General features: G+C 53.6%; 1 protein-coding gene across 3 annotated transcripts in view; it reads left to right on the top strand.

The window, feature by feature from the left end:
- Window positions 1-21,161, top strand: part of LOC116957376 (uncharacterized) — an 81,123-nt gene that overhangs the window by 26,841 nt on the left and 33,121 nt on the right. For all 3 annotated transcript variants that reach the window (XM_076055863.1, XM_076055862.1, XM_076055864.1), the window contains exons 4-10: window positions 2,031-2,095; window positions 3,084-3,362; window positions 4,515-5,197; window positions 9,228-9,965; window positions 12,207-12,393; window positions 13,803-15,043; window positions 20,104-20,286. In XM_076055863.1, the coding sequence (XP_075911978.1) occupies window positions 2,031-2,095; window positions 3,084-3,362; window positions 4,515-5,197; window positions 9,228-9,965; window positions 12,207-12,393; window positions 13,803-15,043; window positions 20,104-20,286 (3,376 nt within the window). The remainder of the gene's footprint in view (window positions 1-2,030; window positions 2,096-3,083; window positions 3,363-4,514; window positions 5,198-9,227; window positions 9,966-12,206; window positions 12,394-13,802; window positions 15,044-20,103; window positions 20,287-21,161) is intronic.

Here is a 21,161-nt window from a genome sequence, read left to right as displayed (position 1 = left end):
CTGAGGGATTTCTCCTCCCCCAAGGCCTCACAAAAATGGTCAGAAAATCTCTGGGGGACACAGATCGGATCACTTTCCCCTTATGATGGTGATAGGTGTGGCGCTGCAAGTTACTTTTTTGATGGAGTGAAGGTAATTTGTGATCGCGAGCTACTGAGGCAGACTCCATCTCCTCAGCAACCCGTGACCACCACCCATCTTTGCAGCGCCGGACAGCTCTCCGAACCTCCGAGAGTAGGCTGCGGTAAGCATCCTCATTCTCTGACATGGGATGCTGTAGCCGGTGAGAGTGAGCCTGTAACCTCTGTCAGTTAGGGTCTCTGGGGAGGTTTGGACTGTTCATCCAAAGCAGCCCTTGCAGCTGTATGAGCCACAGTCCTAAACCTCCAATTTCCCCTCGGTATCAGGCACGATGCCAACTCCAGCTGCAAGTGATGATGAAATTCCCACTTGCAACTTTCATCATCCAGCTGAGACCAGGCCATTGTGGTTTCGAATTGGTTCCTGGATGTACACCCACCACCGGATTTGAAGAATGGCAGGCGCATCTTTCAGGTAACAAGCATATGGTCAGTGGACAGATCAGCTCCATGATAGGTCCTGGTGTCAAGCACATGGGCCCGCATCTGCTGTTCCGTCACCAGCAGATATTCTTGCTTGGACCCGGCGTGCATCCATGATGTGGTGTGGATGCGCCGATGCCGGAATAGCGTGTTGGTAATTACAAGCACATGGGCTGTTAAAAAATCTAGCAGCCTCCTACCGTTGTTGTTGAGCTGATCTGGCCCATGTCTTCCAATCACTCCAGACCAAGTGCTAGCATCATGACCAACTTGGGCATTAAAGTCACCCAACAAGATGACTCTATCCCGAGGGGCCACTTTCGCCAGCACCTGTGACAGGAGGTCATAGAAGGCATCTGACTCATCGGCCTTGCCTGCATCCCTCCACTGATGTTCATCTTCGGTGGGGGCATAAGTAACCACCACCACTCCCCGCCAAAAGTAGGCTGGAGCTTACAGCTTCCCACACCTCATTGCCACGCTCCCACACCCCCTTCATTCTTTTGTTCAGAAGAGCCTCTCCTTGTTGTTTATCAATTTCCTGCCCCGAGTGGAGGACTGTCCATCCCTCATGGTGACTGAAGCCAGAGCCGGTCCACCGGACCTCCTGAATACCACAGAGATCGGTCCAGCTCCCAATCGAGGAGTGGCAGCCTCTGATCCGCAGTGAGCATTCGAATATTCCACGTGGCCACCCGCAGAGGCTTTTTGTTGTTTCTGGAGGAACCCTGAGGGTAAGGATTCGGTCTCCTGGCTCCGCCAAATGGGGTTTGGCCAGGAGAAGTCACAGAGGCCTGTCCCCCCGGGTCCTCGGGCACAAGCTGAGCTAGATGTTTTTTCCGCGATTTTGTGGTTATTTATTTAAGTAGGAGGCGTTACCAGCCCCCTCACACCTGTCCAGAACCCCCTTTGGCTGCTGTGTTGGCTACAAATACCATGAGGGGAATGGCCAATTGATATTGGTCCCTCCCCCCATGGCACTGCTCACCACAGCGTGACCGTCCGGCACCAACAAGGAGGTAGGACGTTGTTTCGCCGGACCACACACACACACACCTATACACACACATACACAACTATACACACACACACCACTAGACGAAGACAAAGATCCCCTGTATAGCCTTCACAGACTGTTCGGGCAAGTGCTGTTAGCGAGCACCTATGAAGGCCGGCACGGCACACGGAGGGGGTGGATGGCCAACACCACGCCCGGCCGCCTTTGTCTTCCCTTGTGTCGATGTTCACACAACACACCAGGTATTCATTTGAGGCTGAGCCGACCTAGGGAAGGAAGCTCAGGACCAGTTCAGATAATCGCCGTTGGTGGCCGTGAGAAGGAATCCAATTCGAGTCGCTGGGTTCATAGCGCAGCACGCTAATCACTGCACTACCACTCCCCATAGATTGTATATATATACACACTCTCACTGGCTCACAGCTGAGTGTGTGTGTGTGCCTACTCAGGGAGGCGGAGTCTGTCTTGGCTGTGGAGGAGTCTGAACTGAGAGATGGACATGCTTTTAACACAGGTGAGGTTTCACGTGCACATGCTCGCTCACTCACACTTGCTCGCACATGCACATTCACTCGCACGCTCACATGCACACTCACTCACTCGCTCACACATGCACACTCACTTGCACGCTCACACATGCACACTCACTCACTTACGCACTCACTCGCACACTCAAACACTCACTTGCTCACTTACACACTCACCGTTCGCTCGCACACTCACACGCTCGCTCACACGCACACTCACTCTGACTTACTCTCACACATGCTGACTCGCCCATTCACTCACGCAGACTCACACACCGTCTTAGACTCGCACACTCACTCACCCTTACACACAAAGACAAATATAAATACCCCCCGTATAGCCTTAACAAACTGTTGGTGCAAGTGCTCTTAGCGAGTAGCACCTATGAAGGCTGACACAGCACATGAGGGGGTGGGTGGCCAACACCACTCCCGGCCGCCTTTATCTTCCCTTGTGTCGATGTTTACACACCGCACCAGGGACTCATTTAAGTCTTTGCCGACCTAGGGGAGGCCCTTGACCGGTTTAGACAATCGTCACTGGTTTTGGCCATGAGCACGAATCAAACTCGGGTCGCCGGGTTCATAGCGCAGCGTAGTGCTAACTGCTACACTACTGCTCCCCATCATTCACACATCACACATACACACTCGTACACTAGCTCACTCACACACTCACTCATACACTCGTACACTCACGTTGACTCACACTCGTACACTAGCTCACGTTGACTCACACTCACACTTGTACACTCACTCACGTTGACTCACACTCGTACACTTGTACACCGACTCATGTTGACTCACACTCGTACACTCACACTCGCTGACACACGTACACTCACACTCGCTCACTCACGTGCACTCGCTCGCTTACTCCCTCACTAACATACACTCATGCTCGCTCGTGGACTCAATTGCGTACACTCACAATTGCCCTCACTCTCACCAACCCACCCCCTTTGTTGCCTCTAGATATCTCCTTGGATACCTCCGTACCCAAGGCGTCCTCATCATCACAACCATCATCAAACCCACCATCAGCGTCACCATCACAACCATCTCTACCTCCACCACCACCATCATCACCATCATGCGCGACTCCGCCCGCAGTGCGTAGCTCAGCACCATCTCCTCTTCCCCCAACGTCGTTGATCTCTCCGCGCTCGCTGCGCTCTCTGGAGCCTGCGGGCCTGGCCTGTCGCGTCCTCTGTGAGAGGCTCCCGGACGACGGGCAGCTCGGAGACGCGCGGGGTGAGCCATGGGACACGCGGGGAGAGACACGGATACGCGGGGGCAGAAACACAAACACGTGGGGAGAGAGACACGGACACACGGGGTGAGACACGGATACGCGGGGCGAGAGACGCAGACGCACGGTGAGAGACACGGAGACGCACGGGGTGAGAGACATGGGCATGCAGAGAGAGGCACGGACATGCAGAGAGGCTCGGGCATGCAGAGAGACACGGCAAATGCGGGGAGAGACACGGGCAGGCGGGGAAAGACACGTACACACTGGGAGAGGGACATAGACACGCTGGGAGAGAGACAAACGAAGAAAGATGTGGATAGACAAATCTAGGGCTGTGCGGAGTGAAGTAGAGACACGCAAAGCTTCACACAGACGCATGCAGAAACCCACGCACGCAGATTCACACACGCAGACAGGCATCGCTCAGCCTCCCATTGTATCCATACCAGATGGTACTGTGGAAAGATTCTCGGACTACGTGGTCAAAGAAGATGTTCATTAATGTTGGGGCCAGAGGGGGACATCCCTGTCGCACCCCAAGGTGAACAGGGAATGGCTCTGACTCCTGGCCACGTAGCATTACCCGGGCCTGCCCACCATGACGAAGGCCCTTAATGATTGTGACCATAGAGTCAGGGACTCTGAAAGTACGAAGAACAACCCAGAGCCCTGGTCTACTGATGGTATCATAGGCCTTTGCCAAGTCAATTAAAGCAGAGATGTAGGTCGTGTTAAAATTCCATGCTCTTTGTTTCCTTCTCACTATGTCCTTGTTTCTTCCCCCACGTCTCTCTCCCCACGTCTCTCCCTATGTCTCTGCCTGTCTTTCCCCCCGTGTCTCCCCCCCCCGTGTCTCTCCCCCCCCCGTGTCTCTCCCCCCCCCGTGTCTCTCCCCCCCTGTGTCTCTTCTCCCCCCTGTGTCTCTCCGCCCCCTCCCCCCGTGTCTCTCTCCCCACGTCTCTCTCCCTATGCCTCTGCCTTTGTCTCTCTCACACTGTATCTCTCCCCCCTGTGTCTCTCCCCCCCCTGTGTCTCTCCCCCCCCCCCCGTGTCTCTCCCTCCGTGTCTCTCCCCCCCCGTGTCTCTCCCCCCCCCCCCGTGTCTCTCTCCCCCCCCCCCCCCATTTCTCTGTCTCTTCCCGTGCATTGCAGGTGGTGTGAAGCACCTGCTGGAGGAGGTGGACGTCTCTGAGGGTGTGTCCCCCAAGCGGGTTAAACTGGACCGAGGGGGAGGTGCGTGGGGTGTCTCCAGGGGTGGCTCTTGGGGTGGCCGTGTCCGCTCGGCGTCTCTGGGGGGCATGGTGGGGGGGAGCAGCAGTGGCAAGAGAGAGAATGAGATGAAGATGATGAAGATGATGGAGGAGGGGAAGGTGGAGAAGGTGGAGAAGGAGGAGGAGAAGGATGAAGAGAAGGAGGAGGAGGAGAAGGAGGAGGAGAAGGAGGAGGAGAAGGAGGAGGAGAAGGAGGAGGAGAAGGAGGAGGAGAAGGAGGAGAAGGAGGAGGAGAAGGAGGAGGAGAAGATGGAGGAGAAGATGGAGGAGGAGGAAAAGCAGGAGGAGAGGGGGAAAGCGGAAGTGGTCGCTGAGGCATTGCGGGGCGACGTCGAGGGAGGTGAAGGCGCTCAAAGTTGTGAGGGAGGCGAGGGGCAGCAGCAGCAGGAGGTGGTGATGTCGGTGGAGGTGGCGGCCGTGGCCACGTCGCGCGAGGAGGAAGACCGGCAGCAGCAGGACGACGAGGAGGCAGAGGCGATGGCTCTGATGATGGAGGCAGAGGCGCTGGGTGTGGAAGAGGTGGTGGAGATCACCTACGAGGGGCCTGGCGTCACCTACTCACAGGTGAGTGTGCAGCTTCTTCTCCCTCCCCCCCACCGCCTTCTCTCTCATGGGGATCCTCGTGTGTGTGGCCCTCTGTCTCTCTCCGTGTGGCTCTGTCTCTCTCTGCGTGTCTGTGGCTATGCAGATGGATGGGGCTGGTAACCACTCCACTACCAACGGTTACGTTTACCTCGGCACACGCCCACGGGGCTGTCCTGAAAGGGAGCAGGCGTCTGTGTGACGTCTCCCAGCCAAATCCCATTTGGCGTATCCAGGGGACGGAACCCATACCCTCGGGGTTCCTCCATAAACGGCAGGAGACCATTGCGGGGGGTGACCACGTGGAATGTCAGAACGCTCACTGCGGAGGAGAGTCTGCCACTCCTCTGTCAGGAGCTGTACCTGTACCATCTGGACCTCTCGTTCTGGCTCCAGTCATCATGAGTGGACAGTTCTACACTCAGGGCAGGAACTGCCAAACAACAGAGAGTGGCTCTGCTTCTGAACAGAACAATGAGTGTGGGTTTTTGGGAGCCAGGGAGGTTAGGTGTGGGGGAGCTGTCAGTCCCAGGCTAATGTGCGCTCGCCTCCCCATGAATGGGAGGCGAAGAATGGTGGTGGTGGTGGTGACTAACACCACCATCGAAAATGAACATCAGTTGAGGGGATGCAGGCAAACCTGATGAGTCTGATGCCTTCATATGACCGCCTGTCACAGGTGTTAGCTAAGGGGTGGCCCCTTGGAATAGACTCATCCTGTTGAGTGACGTTAATGCCTGAGTGGGTCATGACGGCAGCCTCCTGGCCTGGAGGCATGGGCCAAATAATGCTTGGTAGAAGGTTGCTGGACTTGTTTGTTGCCCATGGACTTTGTGTAGTGTTGTGGATTCGGTAGATGTCGGAGACGGTTCTTTGAGGCAACACTTTATTAAAATACCTCGCTCGGCAGTACAGTCCCAGAACACTCAGGGTTACTGTCCTCCTACACCTACTGTCTTGGGGAGGTACTGCCTCTGGGCTAACGTGCCCTAACACAGGACTACACTCAGGGTCCTCCGGCTATGGGTGCCTAGGGGGAGGCTATTACTGGTAGGAAACGTAGTGGACTGGAAGCCCAAACCGGGATGAATTCACAGGAGGCAGGGGATTAATTGGTGTATGTCTGTCCACGTCGGAGGGGTGGGGCTGGGTGGAGAGGGGAGGGTAGGGAGGGGCTGGGTGGGGAGGGGCTGGGTGGGGAGGGGCTGGGTGGGGAGGGGAGGGTGGGGAGGAGCTGGGTGGGGCTGGGTGGGGGGTGGGAGGGGTGGGGCTGGGTGGGGTGGGGCTGGGTGGGCAGGGGCTGGTCACCCCGTGGTGCCCTGATATGGACTGGAAGCCCAACCGGGATTAATTCACAGGAGGCAGGGGATTATAACGCTGCACTTTCTGGTGCGACCTCTTTTACACTGCACTTTCTGGCGTCGTTTTATAATTCTGCTCACTTTTCATTTTGCTTTCTTCTGCGCACGACCCTAACAAGTTTGGCTTGAATATCCGTACATAATTACTTCATAATTACTTCAAAATTTCCTACCAGCCCCCTCCGCAGGAATGTGTTCTAACTCGCCCTAGCCAGGGTGCGAGTTCCGACCCCTGACCCACTGGACCCGGCCCTTACACGGACGTCGGGCCAGGGGTTCCCGGGGTCTCACCACTGAGCCGCACAGAGTCTCGGCCCTGATAAGGACAGCGGGGCTAGGGTCTCAGGGTCCTATCTAGCTGCTCTTCGGCTTCCGTCTTCAACTGAGCTGTCTGGGATCCTGAGCCCCCAGCAGCCCCTCCCCTCTTGGGCTGGCACTGTAGCCCCTCCCCTGACGGTACCGTTCCATCTACGGCGCTACATTTGTAATTACTCCCAGCATCTGTGCATCCACGCAACATCATGGATCCAGAATCAGAATATTGCATTTATACTGCAGGAGGAATCCGATGAGCTATACATCATTTTTATTCGCGTATGTCCAGTAGGGGCACGGGGTAAAAACCTTACAACTAAATAATACAAATCACCTAAACACAACATACAAAGACAACTAAACCATCCCCATCCTACCAGGCAAAGCCCACCGAGGCATTACTTTTTTTTTAAACAACCTGGCCGTAAATGATGGCTCAACAAAGTGGCTTGTCATTTGGACATTTCTAGCAGCAAAATAATCTAAATAATCTCAATGCATGGATGCCGAGTCCAACCAAGAACATCTTCTGGTCTACACAGTGATGGAAACAGCAGATGATGCTGGCCCATGTCCTTGACACCAAAACCTACCGTGGAGCTGATCTGCTCACTTACCATCGGCTCTCGTCATCTGTAAGATGCGTGCCTGCCATTCTTCCACTCTGGTGGCGGTGGTGGTGATGGGCGTTCACTTAGCATCCTATTCAAAAGTGACAGTAATTTTCTCTTGGCGCACTGATGGAAGTTGCAAGTGAGAATTTCATCATTGCATGAAGCTGGGGTTGCCATCGTTCCCCTTCCTCCTGATGGTGAGGGGAAATGGGTGATGTTCAGGACTGTGGCTCATGCGGCTGCATTGGGTACGGAGTCCAGACCTCCCCAGAGACCCTGGCTAATCAAGGAGGATATTCCGGCTGGCTGAGAGAAAACGACAGGCTCACTCCCACCATCTACAACATCTCTACGTCAGGGAATGTTAAGGCTTACTGCAGCTTTCACTTGGAAGCTTGGAGAGCCGTGCGGTTCTGCAAGGATGAGTGGTGGGTGCGGGTTGCTGAGGACATGGAATATGGCTCAGTTGTCCGCAATCACAATCACTCTTCAATTCCGACAGGGATGTTCTCTGGCCCCTACATTATTTAACGTCTTTTACCACGTAGTTCAATAAGCTTTACATGGATGTATCGTTGGAATCTCCATCTGGTACAGATACAATGGTAGGCTAATCATTGCCTAGGTGCATTTAAGGGATGGCTCCCCAATGTTAAACCGTGTATGCTGGCGATTGCTGCTGCTCGTTCTGAGAGAGTTGGAGGCTCTGCTGTTGAACCTGGCGCATGCCACTAAGAGTTGGGGCTTTACCATCAGCCCCAACAAAAAAAGGCACCTGCCTGTGTGTTTTATGCCACCAAATACTCACTAACAGGGTGCTTATGACCCGCTCCAGTTCGGCGGCTGAGTTGTAACTTGAGCGGCATTGTCTTTTCATCGACTGCGTAATGCTCTGGAAGTTACCTGGTCCGTCACACCACACAGCTTCTGGGGCTTCTCGGGCCAGTCATGCCCTCCCTTCTCTATGCTTGTGAAACGTGGACCCCTCTGAAGGAACATATGCGCCAGTTTGAAATATTCAGGCTGTCATGCCTACAATCCATCCTGGGTTAAACCAGTTGGATTGTGTGAGGAGCTCACAGACCCTTGAAAGATCTGGAGACGGTCCCTTCATCAGTGAGCTCCTCCAGCAAGCGAGGCTACGTTGGCTAGGTCATGTAGACCAGATGCCCTACCACCGCATGCCCACGCAGCTTCTGTTTTGCCGGATTGAGGGAACTAAACGGGCGTAGCATGGGCTAGAGAAGAGATGGACTGATGTTGCACAGGAGGATCTGGACCTGAGTGGACTTGCCGATGACTGGTACCAGCGGTGTCAAGATCGGCCTCTGTGTCTATCTCTGCGCGGTGTGTCTCTGTGTGTGTGTGTTGTGCGGTAGTGTAGTGGTTAGCGCGCTCACGGCTAACACCAGTGACAATTATGGGAACCAGTCCTGGGCTTCTTCTAGATCGACTCAGCCTCAGCTGAGTATCTGGTGCAGTGTGCAAACATTGCCACTGGGGAGACAAACGCGGCCGGGCATGGTGCTGGCCACCCACCCACCCCTTTGTGTGCTGTGCCGGCCTTCATAGGTGCTCGCTAACAGCACTTGCCCCTACAGTCTGTTCAGGCTATACGGGGGATCTTTGTCTTTGTGCGGCTACACAGGGAAACCGTGTGCGTCTTAATACTCGTGGAATCTTTGTCTCTGTCTCCCCGTGCCGTCCCGTTCACCCGCGCAGCTGGACATGAATCGCTACTGGGCCGAGTGTCCCTTCTGCCTCAAGAACAGCGACGGCCACACTTACTGCAGCCACTGCGGTGCCCAGCTGCCTGCCAACACCGTCAAGCGGCTTAAACCCGCACCCCAACAACACCAACAACAACATCAACAACATCATCATCATCAGCAGCAGCAGCACCACCACCACACGGCGTTTGGGTTTCATGGCGGCCGCCCCCTCTCCCTGAGCCGCCCCTCCCCACGCCAGGGCCATGCCCACCCCTCCGGCCACGCGTCGCCGTCGTTTGGCCCCCGCGGGCCCTTCCGCTCCTCCACGGGCGGCCGCCTCCCCGCGCTTCGCACCCCGGCCCAGCAACCCCAGCAGAGGGCAGCCGCCTCTCAGCTGCTGCTGCACCACTCCCTGATGCAGCAGCAGAGGGGCGGTCCTAGGGGAGGGGGCGTGGGGGGTTCTGCCGCTTGCTCCGCTGCCTCGCCCAGAGCTATCCCGCACTATGACCGGCACCACCAGCAGCAGCAGCAGCAGCTACGCAACTACCACCACCACCAGCACCACCAGCACCACCAGCAGCAGCAGCACTCCCTCCTGCGTGCCGGGCGAGGGGCCGCGCTGGTGGGGGCCGGGAGGGCCAGGGGTGGCGCCGGGGGTGGGGCGGCTCTAATGGCGGCCGCGGGGGGCCGGGGAGGCCGTGGGGTGGGGCAGCTGCCGCTGGGTGGGGGCCACCAGCGAGGCGCCCAGGTGAGATGCACTGCCCGAGACTGATAGTTGGCGAATGTGGAGGTTGTGATGGAGAGAGCGATGGTGTGTGTGCAGGTCTCTCAGTCTCTGTGTGCGGGTCTCTGTGTGCGAGTTCTCTGTGTGGGTCTGTGTGAGACTCTGTGTGAGATTCTGTGAGTGTCTGTGTGTGAGTTCTCTGTGTTGGTCTCTGTGTGAGCCTCTGTGAGTGTCTGTGTGCAAGTTCTCTGTGTGGGTCTGTGTGAGACTGTGTGAGATTCTGTGAGTCTCTGTGTGTGAGTTCTCTGTGTTGGTCTCTGTGTGGGTCTGTGTGAGCCTCTGTGTGAGTGTCTGTGTGCGAGTTCTCTGTGTTGTTCTCTGTGTGAGCCTCTGTGTGAGCCTCTGTGTGAGTGTCTGTGTGCGAGTTCTCTGTGTTGGTCTCTGTGTGAGACTCTGTGTGAGATTCTGTGAGTCTCTGTGTGTGAGTTCTCTGTGTTGGTCTCTGTGTGGGTCTGTGTGAGCCTCTGTGTGAGTGTCTGTGTGCGAGTTCTCTGTGTTGTTCTCTGTGTGAGCCTCTGTGTGAGCCTCTGTGTGAGTGTCTGTGTGCGAGTTCTCTGTGTTGGTCTCTGTGTGAGACTCTGTGTGAGATTCTGTGAGTCTCTGTGTGTGAGTTCTCTGTGTTGGTCTCTGTGTGGGTCTGTGTGAGCCTCTGTGTGAGTGTCTGTGTGCGAGTTCTCTGTGTTGGTCTTTGTGTGAGACTGTGTGTGAGATTCTGTGAGTCTCTTTGTGTGAGTTCTCTGTGTTGGTCTCTGTGTGGGTCTGTGTGAGCCTCTGTGTGAGTGTCTGTGTGCGAGTTCTCTGTGTTGGTCTCTGTGTGAGCCTCTGTGTGAGACTCTGTGAGTGTCTGTGTGAGACTGTGAATGTCAGTGTGAGACTCTGTGAGTGTCTGTATGAGACTCTGTGAGTGTCTGTGTGAGACTCTGTGAGTGTCAGTGTGAGACTCTGTGAGTGTCAGTGTGAGACTCTGTGAGTGTCTGTGTGAGTGTCTGTGAGTGTCTATGTGAGACTCTGTGTTCGTCTCTGGGTGCGAGTCCGGCAAAACAACCCCCCACCTCCTCGGTGGTGCCAGGCGGTGTGGTGCGCAATGCCATTGAAGTCAAATTTCAATCGGCTATTCCCCTCATCGAGTTTGTAGCCAACACAGCAGCCAATGGAGGCTCTTGACAGGTGCGAGCAGTGTTCGTGGGTAAGAAAGTGGGTTAGTGGGTGTGTGAATGAGTGAGTATGTGAGCAAGTGAGTGGGTGAGTGAATTAACGAGCAGTTCAATGAGTGGATGTGTATGTTGGTCCGTCAAAACAACCCCCTACCTCCTCGTGGTGCCCGGACGGGCAACGCTGTCGTGGGCAGTGCTGTGGAGGGAGGGCCAATTCCGTTTGGCCTTTCCCCTCATGGCGTTTGTGGCCACCACAGCGGCCAAATGGGGGCTCTGGACGGGTGCGAGGGGCTGGTAACCCCTCCACCTTCAATTTAATTACCAAAGACAAACGTGTAAAATTCTTAACTAAACTTGTGCCGGAGGTTACTGTGGGCAGACATCTATGACTTGCGAAACGGGGACCCCCCAAATGGAGCATCTTCGCCGGTTAGAAACATTTAGGCTGGTCTGCCTGTGATCCATCCTGGGTTTAACCAGGTTTGATTAATGTAAGGAGCTCACAATTCCTTGAAAGATCTGAACAGTCCATTGGTGAGATCCTCCGGCAATCAAGGCTGCGTTGGCTGGGTTATGTAGCCCACATGCCAGCCACCGCATGCCTAATCAGCGGGCGCGGCACGGGCTATAGAAGAGATGTAGTGATTTGTTACAAGAGGATGTGCAGCTGAGTGGACTTGCCGATGACTGGTATCAGTGGTGTCAAGATTGGCCTCTGGAGGAGGCTCGTGAAGGACGCTGCTGGGCAGTTGGAGGCAGTCGCCCTCCAGCAACAACGGAGGGCAGAGGAGCAATGCTCGCAACAACGAGCGGAGCGCCGCGTTGCTTAAACACAGCAAATTTGTACAGTAGGGGGCACAGGTGGTGCATCGGTCATATCAGTCAGGCAACCCATGGCACCTGGGTTTGTCCCGTGACCTCCTGCCAGCAGGTATTCGACACTTCACGTGGCCCTCGCGAGTTTCTTTGTGTCTCTGTGCGAGTCTTTGTGTGTGTCTCTGAGTCTGAGAGACAGAGACTGTTCTGTCCCCCCCCCCCTTCTCTCTTTCAGGGTTCTTTCTCCAGCTGCTGGCCCCCCAATGGAGCCATGAAGCCACCAGGTTTTGTGGGGGGCTCCCCGCACCCCCACCACGCCTTTTCCTCCCTGCGCCTGCAATGCAATGGGGGGCGTCTTGGCCCCCCTCTTCACGGCCGCCCTTTGCCCCTCACCCCGATCCACAGCAAGCCTGACGAGCCCAGTGAGCGAGCGCGCACACAGACACACACACACAGACACAACAACAACAACAACCGCCATTCGCCACTAAGTGGCGGTGATGTCACCACGACGCTTGTGCCAGGCCATGTGCACCTTGAGACACACACAACAACAACAACCGCCATTCGCCACTAAGTGGCGGTGACGTCACCACGACGTCACACACACAGACACACGCACAGAGACACGCACAAACACGTGCAGACACAAACGCACAGACACACGCACTCGCTCGTGCACACGATCGTGCGCACATGTGAACGCACGCATGTGCAAGCACACGCACACACGCGCGCGTGCACGCACAGGCATAAACACACGCACGCATGCACAGGCATGAACGCACGCTTGCACGCACATGCTCACGCAAGCACACACGCACGCACACACACACATGCCTCTATCCGGCCGAACAGAAGCTGCTTGGGCATGCTGACTTAGTGAACCAGCCAACGCAGCCTCACCTGCTGGAGGAGCTCACTGGTGGGACCGTCCAAATATTTCAAGGATCTTGCGGGCTCCTCGCACGATCCAGCCTGGTTAAACCCAGGATGGATCATAGGCGCAGGCCAGCCTAAATGTTTTGAGTGTTCAAACCGGTGCAGATATTCCATTGCAGGAGTCCTTTTTTTGCAAGCATAGAGAAAGGAGATCATTAATGTGGCTGAGCTACACACCAGGTAGCTTCAAACGCAGCGTTACGCCGCAGATAAAAAGGAAATGCCACTCGACTGATTTGGAGTGATACCTCTGCTGTTAAACCGGAGCTGGCCATGAGCACACTGCCCAGGTATGGAAAACTCTCCACTCTCTCCACAACTGCCCCATCACCAATTGGGAGTTGTGGGGGTGGAGTGATTGATGGCACAAAATACCCAGGCAGGTGCTCGGTTTTGGTGGGGCTGATGGTAAGACCCTGTCTCTTAGTGGCACTTTCGAGGTTCAGCAGCAGAGTGAGCAGCAATCACCAGATCATCAGCATACATAACATCGTTGACCAATCGGGTCAACCCACGACCTGCATACCAGGCGAGTGGCAATGTTAACTGTACACAGATATATACATACACATGCGTGCACGCTCACTCACAGAAACCTATGGTTTGGGTGACCAGCACCACACCCGGCCGCCTTTGTCTCTCCAGTGCTGAGGTTTGCACACCACACCAGGTACTTATTTAAGGCTGACTCATCCTAGGGGAGGCCCGGGATTGTGTTCAGATAATCGCCATCACTGTTGCTTGGCCGTGAGCAGGAATTAAACTCCGGTCACTGTCGGGTTCAATGCACAGTGCAGCGCTAACCACTGCCCTACCACTCCTATACACTTCGTCACACGAACACACTGTGACCCCGTGACCCTGTGTCCCCGTGACCCCGTGCATCTAGTTGTGCTGTCCAGTGGCGATGAGGACGACGACGAGGTTGAGAATAAAGAGGGGAACCACGGCAAGAAACCAGCGGGGAAGGAGGGAGAGGAGCAGAAGGAGGAGGAGCAGAAGGAGGAGGGGCAGAAGGAGGAGGGGCAGAAGGAGGAGGGGCAGAAGGAGGAGGGGCAGAAGGAGGAGGGGCAGAAGGAGGAGGGGCAGAAGGAGGAGGGGCAGAAGGAGGAGGGGCAGAAGGAGGAGGGGCAGAAGGAGGATGGGCAGAAGGAGGATGGGCAGAAGGAGGATGGGCAGAAGGAGGATGGGCAGAAGGAGGATGGGCAGAAGGAGGAGGGGCAGAAGGAGGAGGGGCAGAAGGAGGAGGGGCAGAAGGAGGAGGGGCAGAAGGAGGAAGAGGAGGAGAAGAAGGAAGAGGAGGAGGAGAAGGGGGAGGTTAAGGAGGAGGAGGGGAAACGGGGGAAGGGAGAGGGTGAGGAGGAGGAGGGAGATGAGGTGAGGAAAGAGGTGAGAGCTGAGAGAGAGGAGGAGCAGCAGCAGACGACGGAAGATAAGACACAGGAGGTGGAGGAGGAGGAGGAGGAGACTGCAGTGGTGAGGGTGAAGGAGTCAGGTGAGGAGAACGGGGAAGAGGAGGCAGCAGCAGCGAAGCACGACGAGGTGAGTGAGGAGGAGGCGGCCGTTTCGGCTCCTCCTCGGTGCGACGAGGCGGAGGAGGGAGAGGCGGGGGGGGAAGGGGAGGAAGAGGTGGAGGGGGAGGGCACGGTCAGCGCAGCGGCCGCCACGCAGGGACGTCAAGAGATCCTCGGCGACGACGACGACGACGAGCTGCAGCAGCAGCTCCTGCTGCTGCAGCAGCACGATGACGACGATGATGAGGAGGATGAGGAGGAAGACTTTGATGAGGAGGAGCTGGATGATGAAGAGGAGGAGGAGTGTGCTGTGTGCGGCGAGGAGGGTTGCGAGGAGTGCGGAGCCGGTGAGGAGGAGGAGGAGTTGGAGGATGAGGAGGAGGAGGATGAGGAGATCTGTAACGACTGCGAAGAGGGAGAATGCGCTCGGCATGCAGAGGAGGAGATGGATGAGGAGGATGAGGAGGAGTTTGACGATGAAGATGAAGAGGAGGAAGAGGAGGAAGAGGAGGAAGAAGAGGAAGAAGAGCCAGAGGAGGAGGAGGAGGGGGCGATTCTGGCACTGGACGAGGGGAGTGGTGGTGGCGAGAGCGACACCGAGGGTGGCAAACGCAAGGTGAGGAGACACTCACTCGCTCACCTCACTCGCTCACCTCACTCGCCTTCTCACGCGCTCACCTACTCACTCACTTACTCACTTGCCTACTCACGTGCTCACCTCACTCGCTCTCCTTACTCGCTCTCCTCACTCGCCTTCTCACGCGCTCACTCGCTCGCCTTCTCACGCGCTCAAATAGCTGAGGGATTAGCTTGTGACTGGTCACAGATGTGTAGGCCTTTACTTTAACGTCTATTTCTGTGACCAGTCACAAGCTAATCGCTTAGCTATTTCATTGCTAAATTACTCGTTGCCTCTGTGGATGTGTAGGTTTTGACTTTAACATAGCCATTTCTGTGACCAGTCACAAGCTAATCCCTCAGCTATTTGCACAAGCTAATCCCTTAGCTATTTCAATGCTAAATTACTAGTTGCCTCTGTGGATGTGTAGGTTTTGACTTTAACATAGCCATTTCTGTGACCAGTCACAAGCTAATCCCTCAGCTATTTGATATGTAAACCCTTTTGTCAAGGTGCCTCACTTCTCCCAACCGGCTTAAAAGTTGCTACGAATCTTAATATCGTTCATTGAAGCTCTGTCGTCCCGACAGGCCTGTTCCTTTCACCTGAAGACGGCCGCTTGCGTTGTGGCCGAAGCGTCGTGAGAATTTTATTGTGTTATTTTATTATTTTATTCTCATTCTACGTAACTTTACCGAAAGAACCAAAGAAGATGAATCCTTGCAGTCACGAAAGCTTTAAATCGAAATTTAACATGGCCATTCCTGTGACCAGTTACAAGCTAATCACTCAGCTATTTCAATGCTAAATTGTCCTGTTTGATTTGTACTAGGTGCCTCTGTGGATGTGTAGGCTTTGACTTTAACATAGCCATTTCTGTGACCAGTCACAAGCTAATCCCTCAGTTATTTCAATGCTAAATTCTCCTGTTTGATATGTAAACCCCTTTGTCAAGGCGCCTCACTTCTCTAAACCAGCTTAAAAGACGCTACGAATCTTAACAACGCTCATTGAAGCTCTGTCGTCCCGTCAGGTTTGTTCCTTTCACCTGAAGAAGGCCACCTGTGTTGTGGCCGAAACGTCGTGAGAATTTTATTGTTATTTTATTATTTTATTCTCATTCTACGTGACTTTACCGAAATAACCAAAGAAGAAGGGCTGAAATACAGCCCCTGGCTATCGCCATAAGGAGATTATCTGCCACGCAAACCAAGGTGGACTCTGTTCCATGATGGGCCCTGAAGCCTGATTGGGTGACATCAAAGAAGCACTTGGCCTCGAGATACGATTCCAACTGGGAGGAGGCGGCCACCCTTTTGAATATTTTCCCTAAAAATGGAAGATTTGAGATTAGGCGATAGCCAGGATATCTTCATCGTCAAAGCTCGCACTAAACCCCTTTTCAGGGGGTCCCGGGAGGAGTTGATGACTGGCTCAAAGGCATCCTTAAGAAGCCAAGCGGGACAGGGAGATAAATCACATGTGGTCCATTTCTTCCCCGCAGTAGCCTGGATGAGGTCTGTTTAACACGTCAGCTTTCGCGACGAATATCCAAAATAGAGTTTATTTTGGTTAGATCGCGTAAATATATAAATGTCGTTAAAACCCGCCACCACCCGACACAGCCAACTAGTACGGATTGTCATGTAAACAGAACGTGCCAATTCGTCACGAGTACAGCACATCGGTGTGTTGGAGAGCCAAGCCACAACATTTACAATCTGAGTACCGTCAGCAGTAGCAGAACACGCGTGCCAACAAGGACACTCATTTGATTTTCATAATGTTTAAATTCTGTGCAAAACTAGCTACTACTGGCCACGCCTAATTCGAGAATATAGCGAAAATTTAAGATAGACAAATAATTGTAACCGTTTGGGACTGCAACCGACTTAGTGCTGCGTGGAAGCGAATCATCAAATACTACATTGTTTAAATGCATGTCTATACAGGGCACCATACTTCAATAAGAATTACTGTTAATACGGCAATTTTTTTTATACACAGTGGACAGGAAGGACAGGATCAAAGGGCTCTCATAATGCGAATGCATAATGTACATTGGCTCATTAACCATCCCCCCCCAACTTTGCGCAGGAGCACAGACGTGTGGCCACCACATCTACACCTCAATAGAAGGAACGAAACAGGTGGACTTCTCCACAAATCTGGCTGTCACTTGACGAAGCTCGTAGTTACTGGCGTAACTTCGTACTCAGATTGTAAATGTTGTGGCTTTGCTCTCCTACACACCGGTGTGCTGTACTAGTGTCGGGTGGTGGCGGGTTTTAACGACACATTTATATATTTACGCAATCTAACCAAAAAAAAACTCTATTATGAATGAGGTCTGCAGGCAGGACCAGTAAAAAGCCTCAAATGAGAGGAGCCCTTGGGTCCAAGCTAGGATCAGGACTAATTACTGGGCAGATGCCCTCTCTAATGCAATCGATCTTATTAGCAAAGAACTGATGTAAATCTTTGCAGCGCTCTTCAGAAGGAGCAACTTTTATTGACGTATAGTTTGGGTGAAGCAAGCCGTTGACCATCCTGAACACCTCAGCAGGGGGCGATTCCTTGCTGAGTCAATCCTCATGGCGACCTAATTTTTTTTCGCCATGAAGACAGCCCGTGTGTAAGCCCATTGACAGGCTCGTAGAGTTGTTCGATCATCAAGCTGAGATCTGCGACAGCATCGTACCATTATCCTAAGTTGTATTTTCAGGGACCCGAGTTCTCTGGAATACCCGGCAGTGGTTATGGTAACTTGAGCATGAAGACGGCGGTGAGGAGCAAGGTCATCTATAGCAGATCGACGCACTATATTGTACTTATCAACCCTTTCATTGATGGTACCACTGTCACAGTCAGAGGAAATATTGGCCGATTAGGCGTCATGAAATCCAGAAGGGGGCATGAGCCTTTTGTGCCGAACCCAGCGTCCCTGAAGTCAACCAGACCTTCGCAGAGGGGTGGGGAGACCCTTGATCTCAACATGAATCACTCTGTGATCAGTCCATATTTCGAACGAAAATGTAGTGGTCATAACTGAGACCCCCTGGGCGAATACTAGGTCGATCGCGTGGCCATGATGATGGGTTGGGCCCTGAATAAACTGAGTAAATCCCATGTAACCGATGGTATCCAAAAGGTCTGTAGCTGAACTGTCAGATGTGTCATCCATCCACATGTTGAAATCTCCCAGCACAATTGTGTGAGGGAATTTCAAGAAGAAAGGAGGCATCACCTCAGACAGCTGAGACCTGAAATCCCCTTGGCTTCCTGGTGGTCTATAAACAAGGGTGAAATACAGGCCCTGATTCTCATTCGGGGCACAACGCATAATCATGTAATTCAAATTACTCAATTTTGGGACCAGGGCGCATGGCACAGATGAAATGAGTCTGAAAGATCACCGCCACCCCACCCACCCCTCTTGTTACCTGTCTGGGGAATATGCAGTATTGAATGCCCACCTGGGACTAAATCAGCCAAAGGTTTTTGTCGACTCCAGGTCGAAACTATGTTTCGGTAATAAAAGTGAGGTGGGGACAGCCCATGGCGATCGTGTCACGTACTGAAGGAGCGCATTGCACGACCAACCTGGCATTCATGAGCATGAACTTCAGTACAGGGTCCTTCTTGCCACTGCAGCTCAGTGGAGAGTTGGTTATGTATATTTATTATAACCCTAGGCCAATGGGCAAGGGCATCTGGGAGTCTGGATCTGAGGGTCCGATGCAGATGTGATACTTCTGAGATGTTATGGGTAGACAATGAATTGGAAATCCTCACTGGCTACCAGATCCCAACCTCCCGACAGGCCTCCTCCGTCCACCAGTCCAGCCAAAAGTCCTCGGAGGGGGGGGGGGGTGTGGGGGGAAAAGGGACGGAGGCTCCTAAGGTCATGAACTGAGTAAGCGCACATCAGGTGATGAGATGAACTTGGCTGCGACAAGACACACGCTGGTTGTAGAGCACAGCAAGCTGACCACAGGCCAAGATGAGCAGGTGTGGTAGTAGGCCAATCAGATAGTGGTTATACTGAAACACCAATCAAGAGATGAAATCAACTTGGTTTAAGTCAAGGGCTCGGGCAGATCCAGGGAGCATCAGCTCAAGCAGACCCAGGGAGCAGCAGCTCAGGCAGACCCAAGGAGCAGCAGCTCAGTGAGGCCTCAGCAGCTCCTTAAGCTAAAAAAATAACTAGTCTATAGTGTAAAACTCGGAAACTAGAAGGTGACTTTCAAACAGAAATAAATGTTTATTTAAATGATAAATATATTTAATTCGTATACAAAGTTAAGACAAAGATCAACGCGAGTGGGGCAGGAGTGGCAACCAGCCTGACAGTGTCCCCTCACCGACTCACTCAAAGACTCACCAACTCACCTCACTCACCTAGTCTCTCACGCACACACTCACTTATCTACTTACCTTCTCACTCACTCACCTATGCACTCCCTCACCTACTTACTCACCTATTCACCCACCCATCCACCTACTCACTCACCCACCCATCCACTCACTCGCCCACCTATCCACTCACCCACCCATCCACACACTAACTCACCACCCTCCCATTCACTCACCACCCTCCCATTCACTCATCTACCCACCCACTCACCCACCCACCTATTCACCCTCCCACTCGCTCACCCGCCCACCCGCTCACCCGCCCACCCACTCACCCACTCACCCACTCACCCACCTATTCACCCACCCTCCCCCTCACCCACCCACCCACCCACCCACTCACCCACCCACCTATTCACCCACCCTCCCACTCGCTCACCCACTCACCCGCCCACCCGCTCACCCGCCCACCCACTCACCCACCTATTCACCAACCCTCTCGCTCACCCGCCCACCGACCCGCTCACCCACCTATTCACCCACCCTCTCGCTCACCCGCCCACCCACCCGCTCACCCACCTATTCACCCACCCTCCCGCTCACCTGCTCACCCGCCCACCCACCTGCTCACCCAGTGAGCGCGCTGACCCTGCAGGGCCCCCCTCTCCACTGTCTCCGCTCTGTGTTGTTTCGTGCCGCAGGCTGCTGCCTCCCTGCTACGGTGCCGCCAGGCCAAGCGCGCGCGCGGCGTGGTGCATCCGCACCTGCTGCCTGCAGTGTCGCCATGGCGACAGCGCGCCCTGTCGCCACGGCGACGCGTGCTGCTGGACTGTGCTGCGGTGTACGTGGGTGGAGAAGAGCACCGTCCAGCGGGGCCCGTCACGGTGATCCCCCTCATATACTATACACTACACTACACACTACACTACACACTACACTACACACTACACTACACACTACACTACACACAATATACTATACACTACACACTACACTACACACTACACTACACACAATATACTATACACTACACACTACACTACACACTACACTACACACAATATACTATACACTACACACTACACTACACACTACACTACACACAATATACTATACACTACACACTACACTACACACTACACTACACACAATATACTATACACTACACACTACACTACACACTACACTACACACTACACTACACACTACACTACACTACACACTACACTACACACTACACTACACACACGATACTATACACTACACACTACACACACTATACTATACACTACACACTACACACTACGCTACACACTACACACAATATACAAAACACTACACACTACACTACACACTACACTACATACTACACTACACACACTATACTATACACTACACACTACATTACACGATATACTACACACTACACACAATGTACTCTACACTACACACAATATACTCTACACACTACATTACACACAATATACTCTACACTACACACTACACTACACGCAATATACTCTCCACTACACACAATATACTCTACACTACACACTACACTACACACAATATACTCTCCACTACACACTACACTACACACAATATACTCTCCACTACACACAATATACTCTACACTACACACAATATACTACACACGACTCTACACTACACACAATATACTCTACACTACACACTACACTACACACAATATACTCTCCACTACACACAATATACTCTACACTACACACAATATACTCTA

This window comes from Petromyzon marinus, chromosome 73 (genome assembly GCF_048934315.1).
Source record: "Petromyzon marinus isolate PM22_M1 ecotype Great Lakes invasive population chromosome 73, UKy_Petmar_22M1.pri1.0, whole genome shotgun sequence".
NCBI lineage: Eukaryota > Metazoa > Chordata > Hyperoartia > Petromyzontiformes > Petromyzontidae > Petromyzon > Petromyzon marinus.
This window is presented reverse-complemented; position numbering and strand designations above follow the sequence as displayed.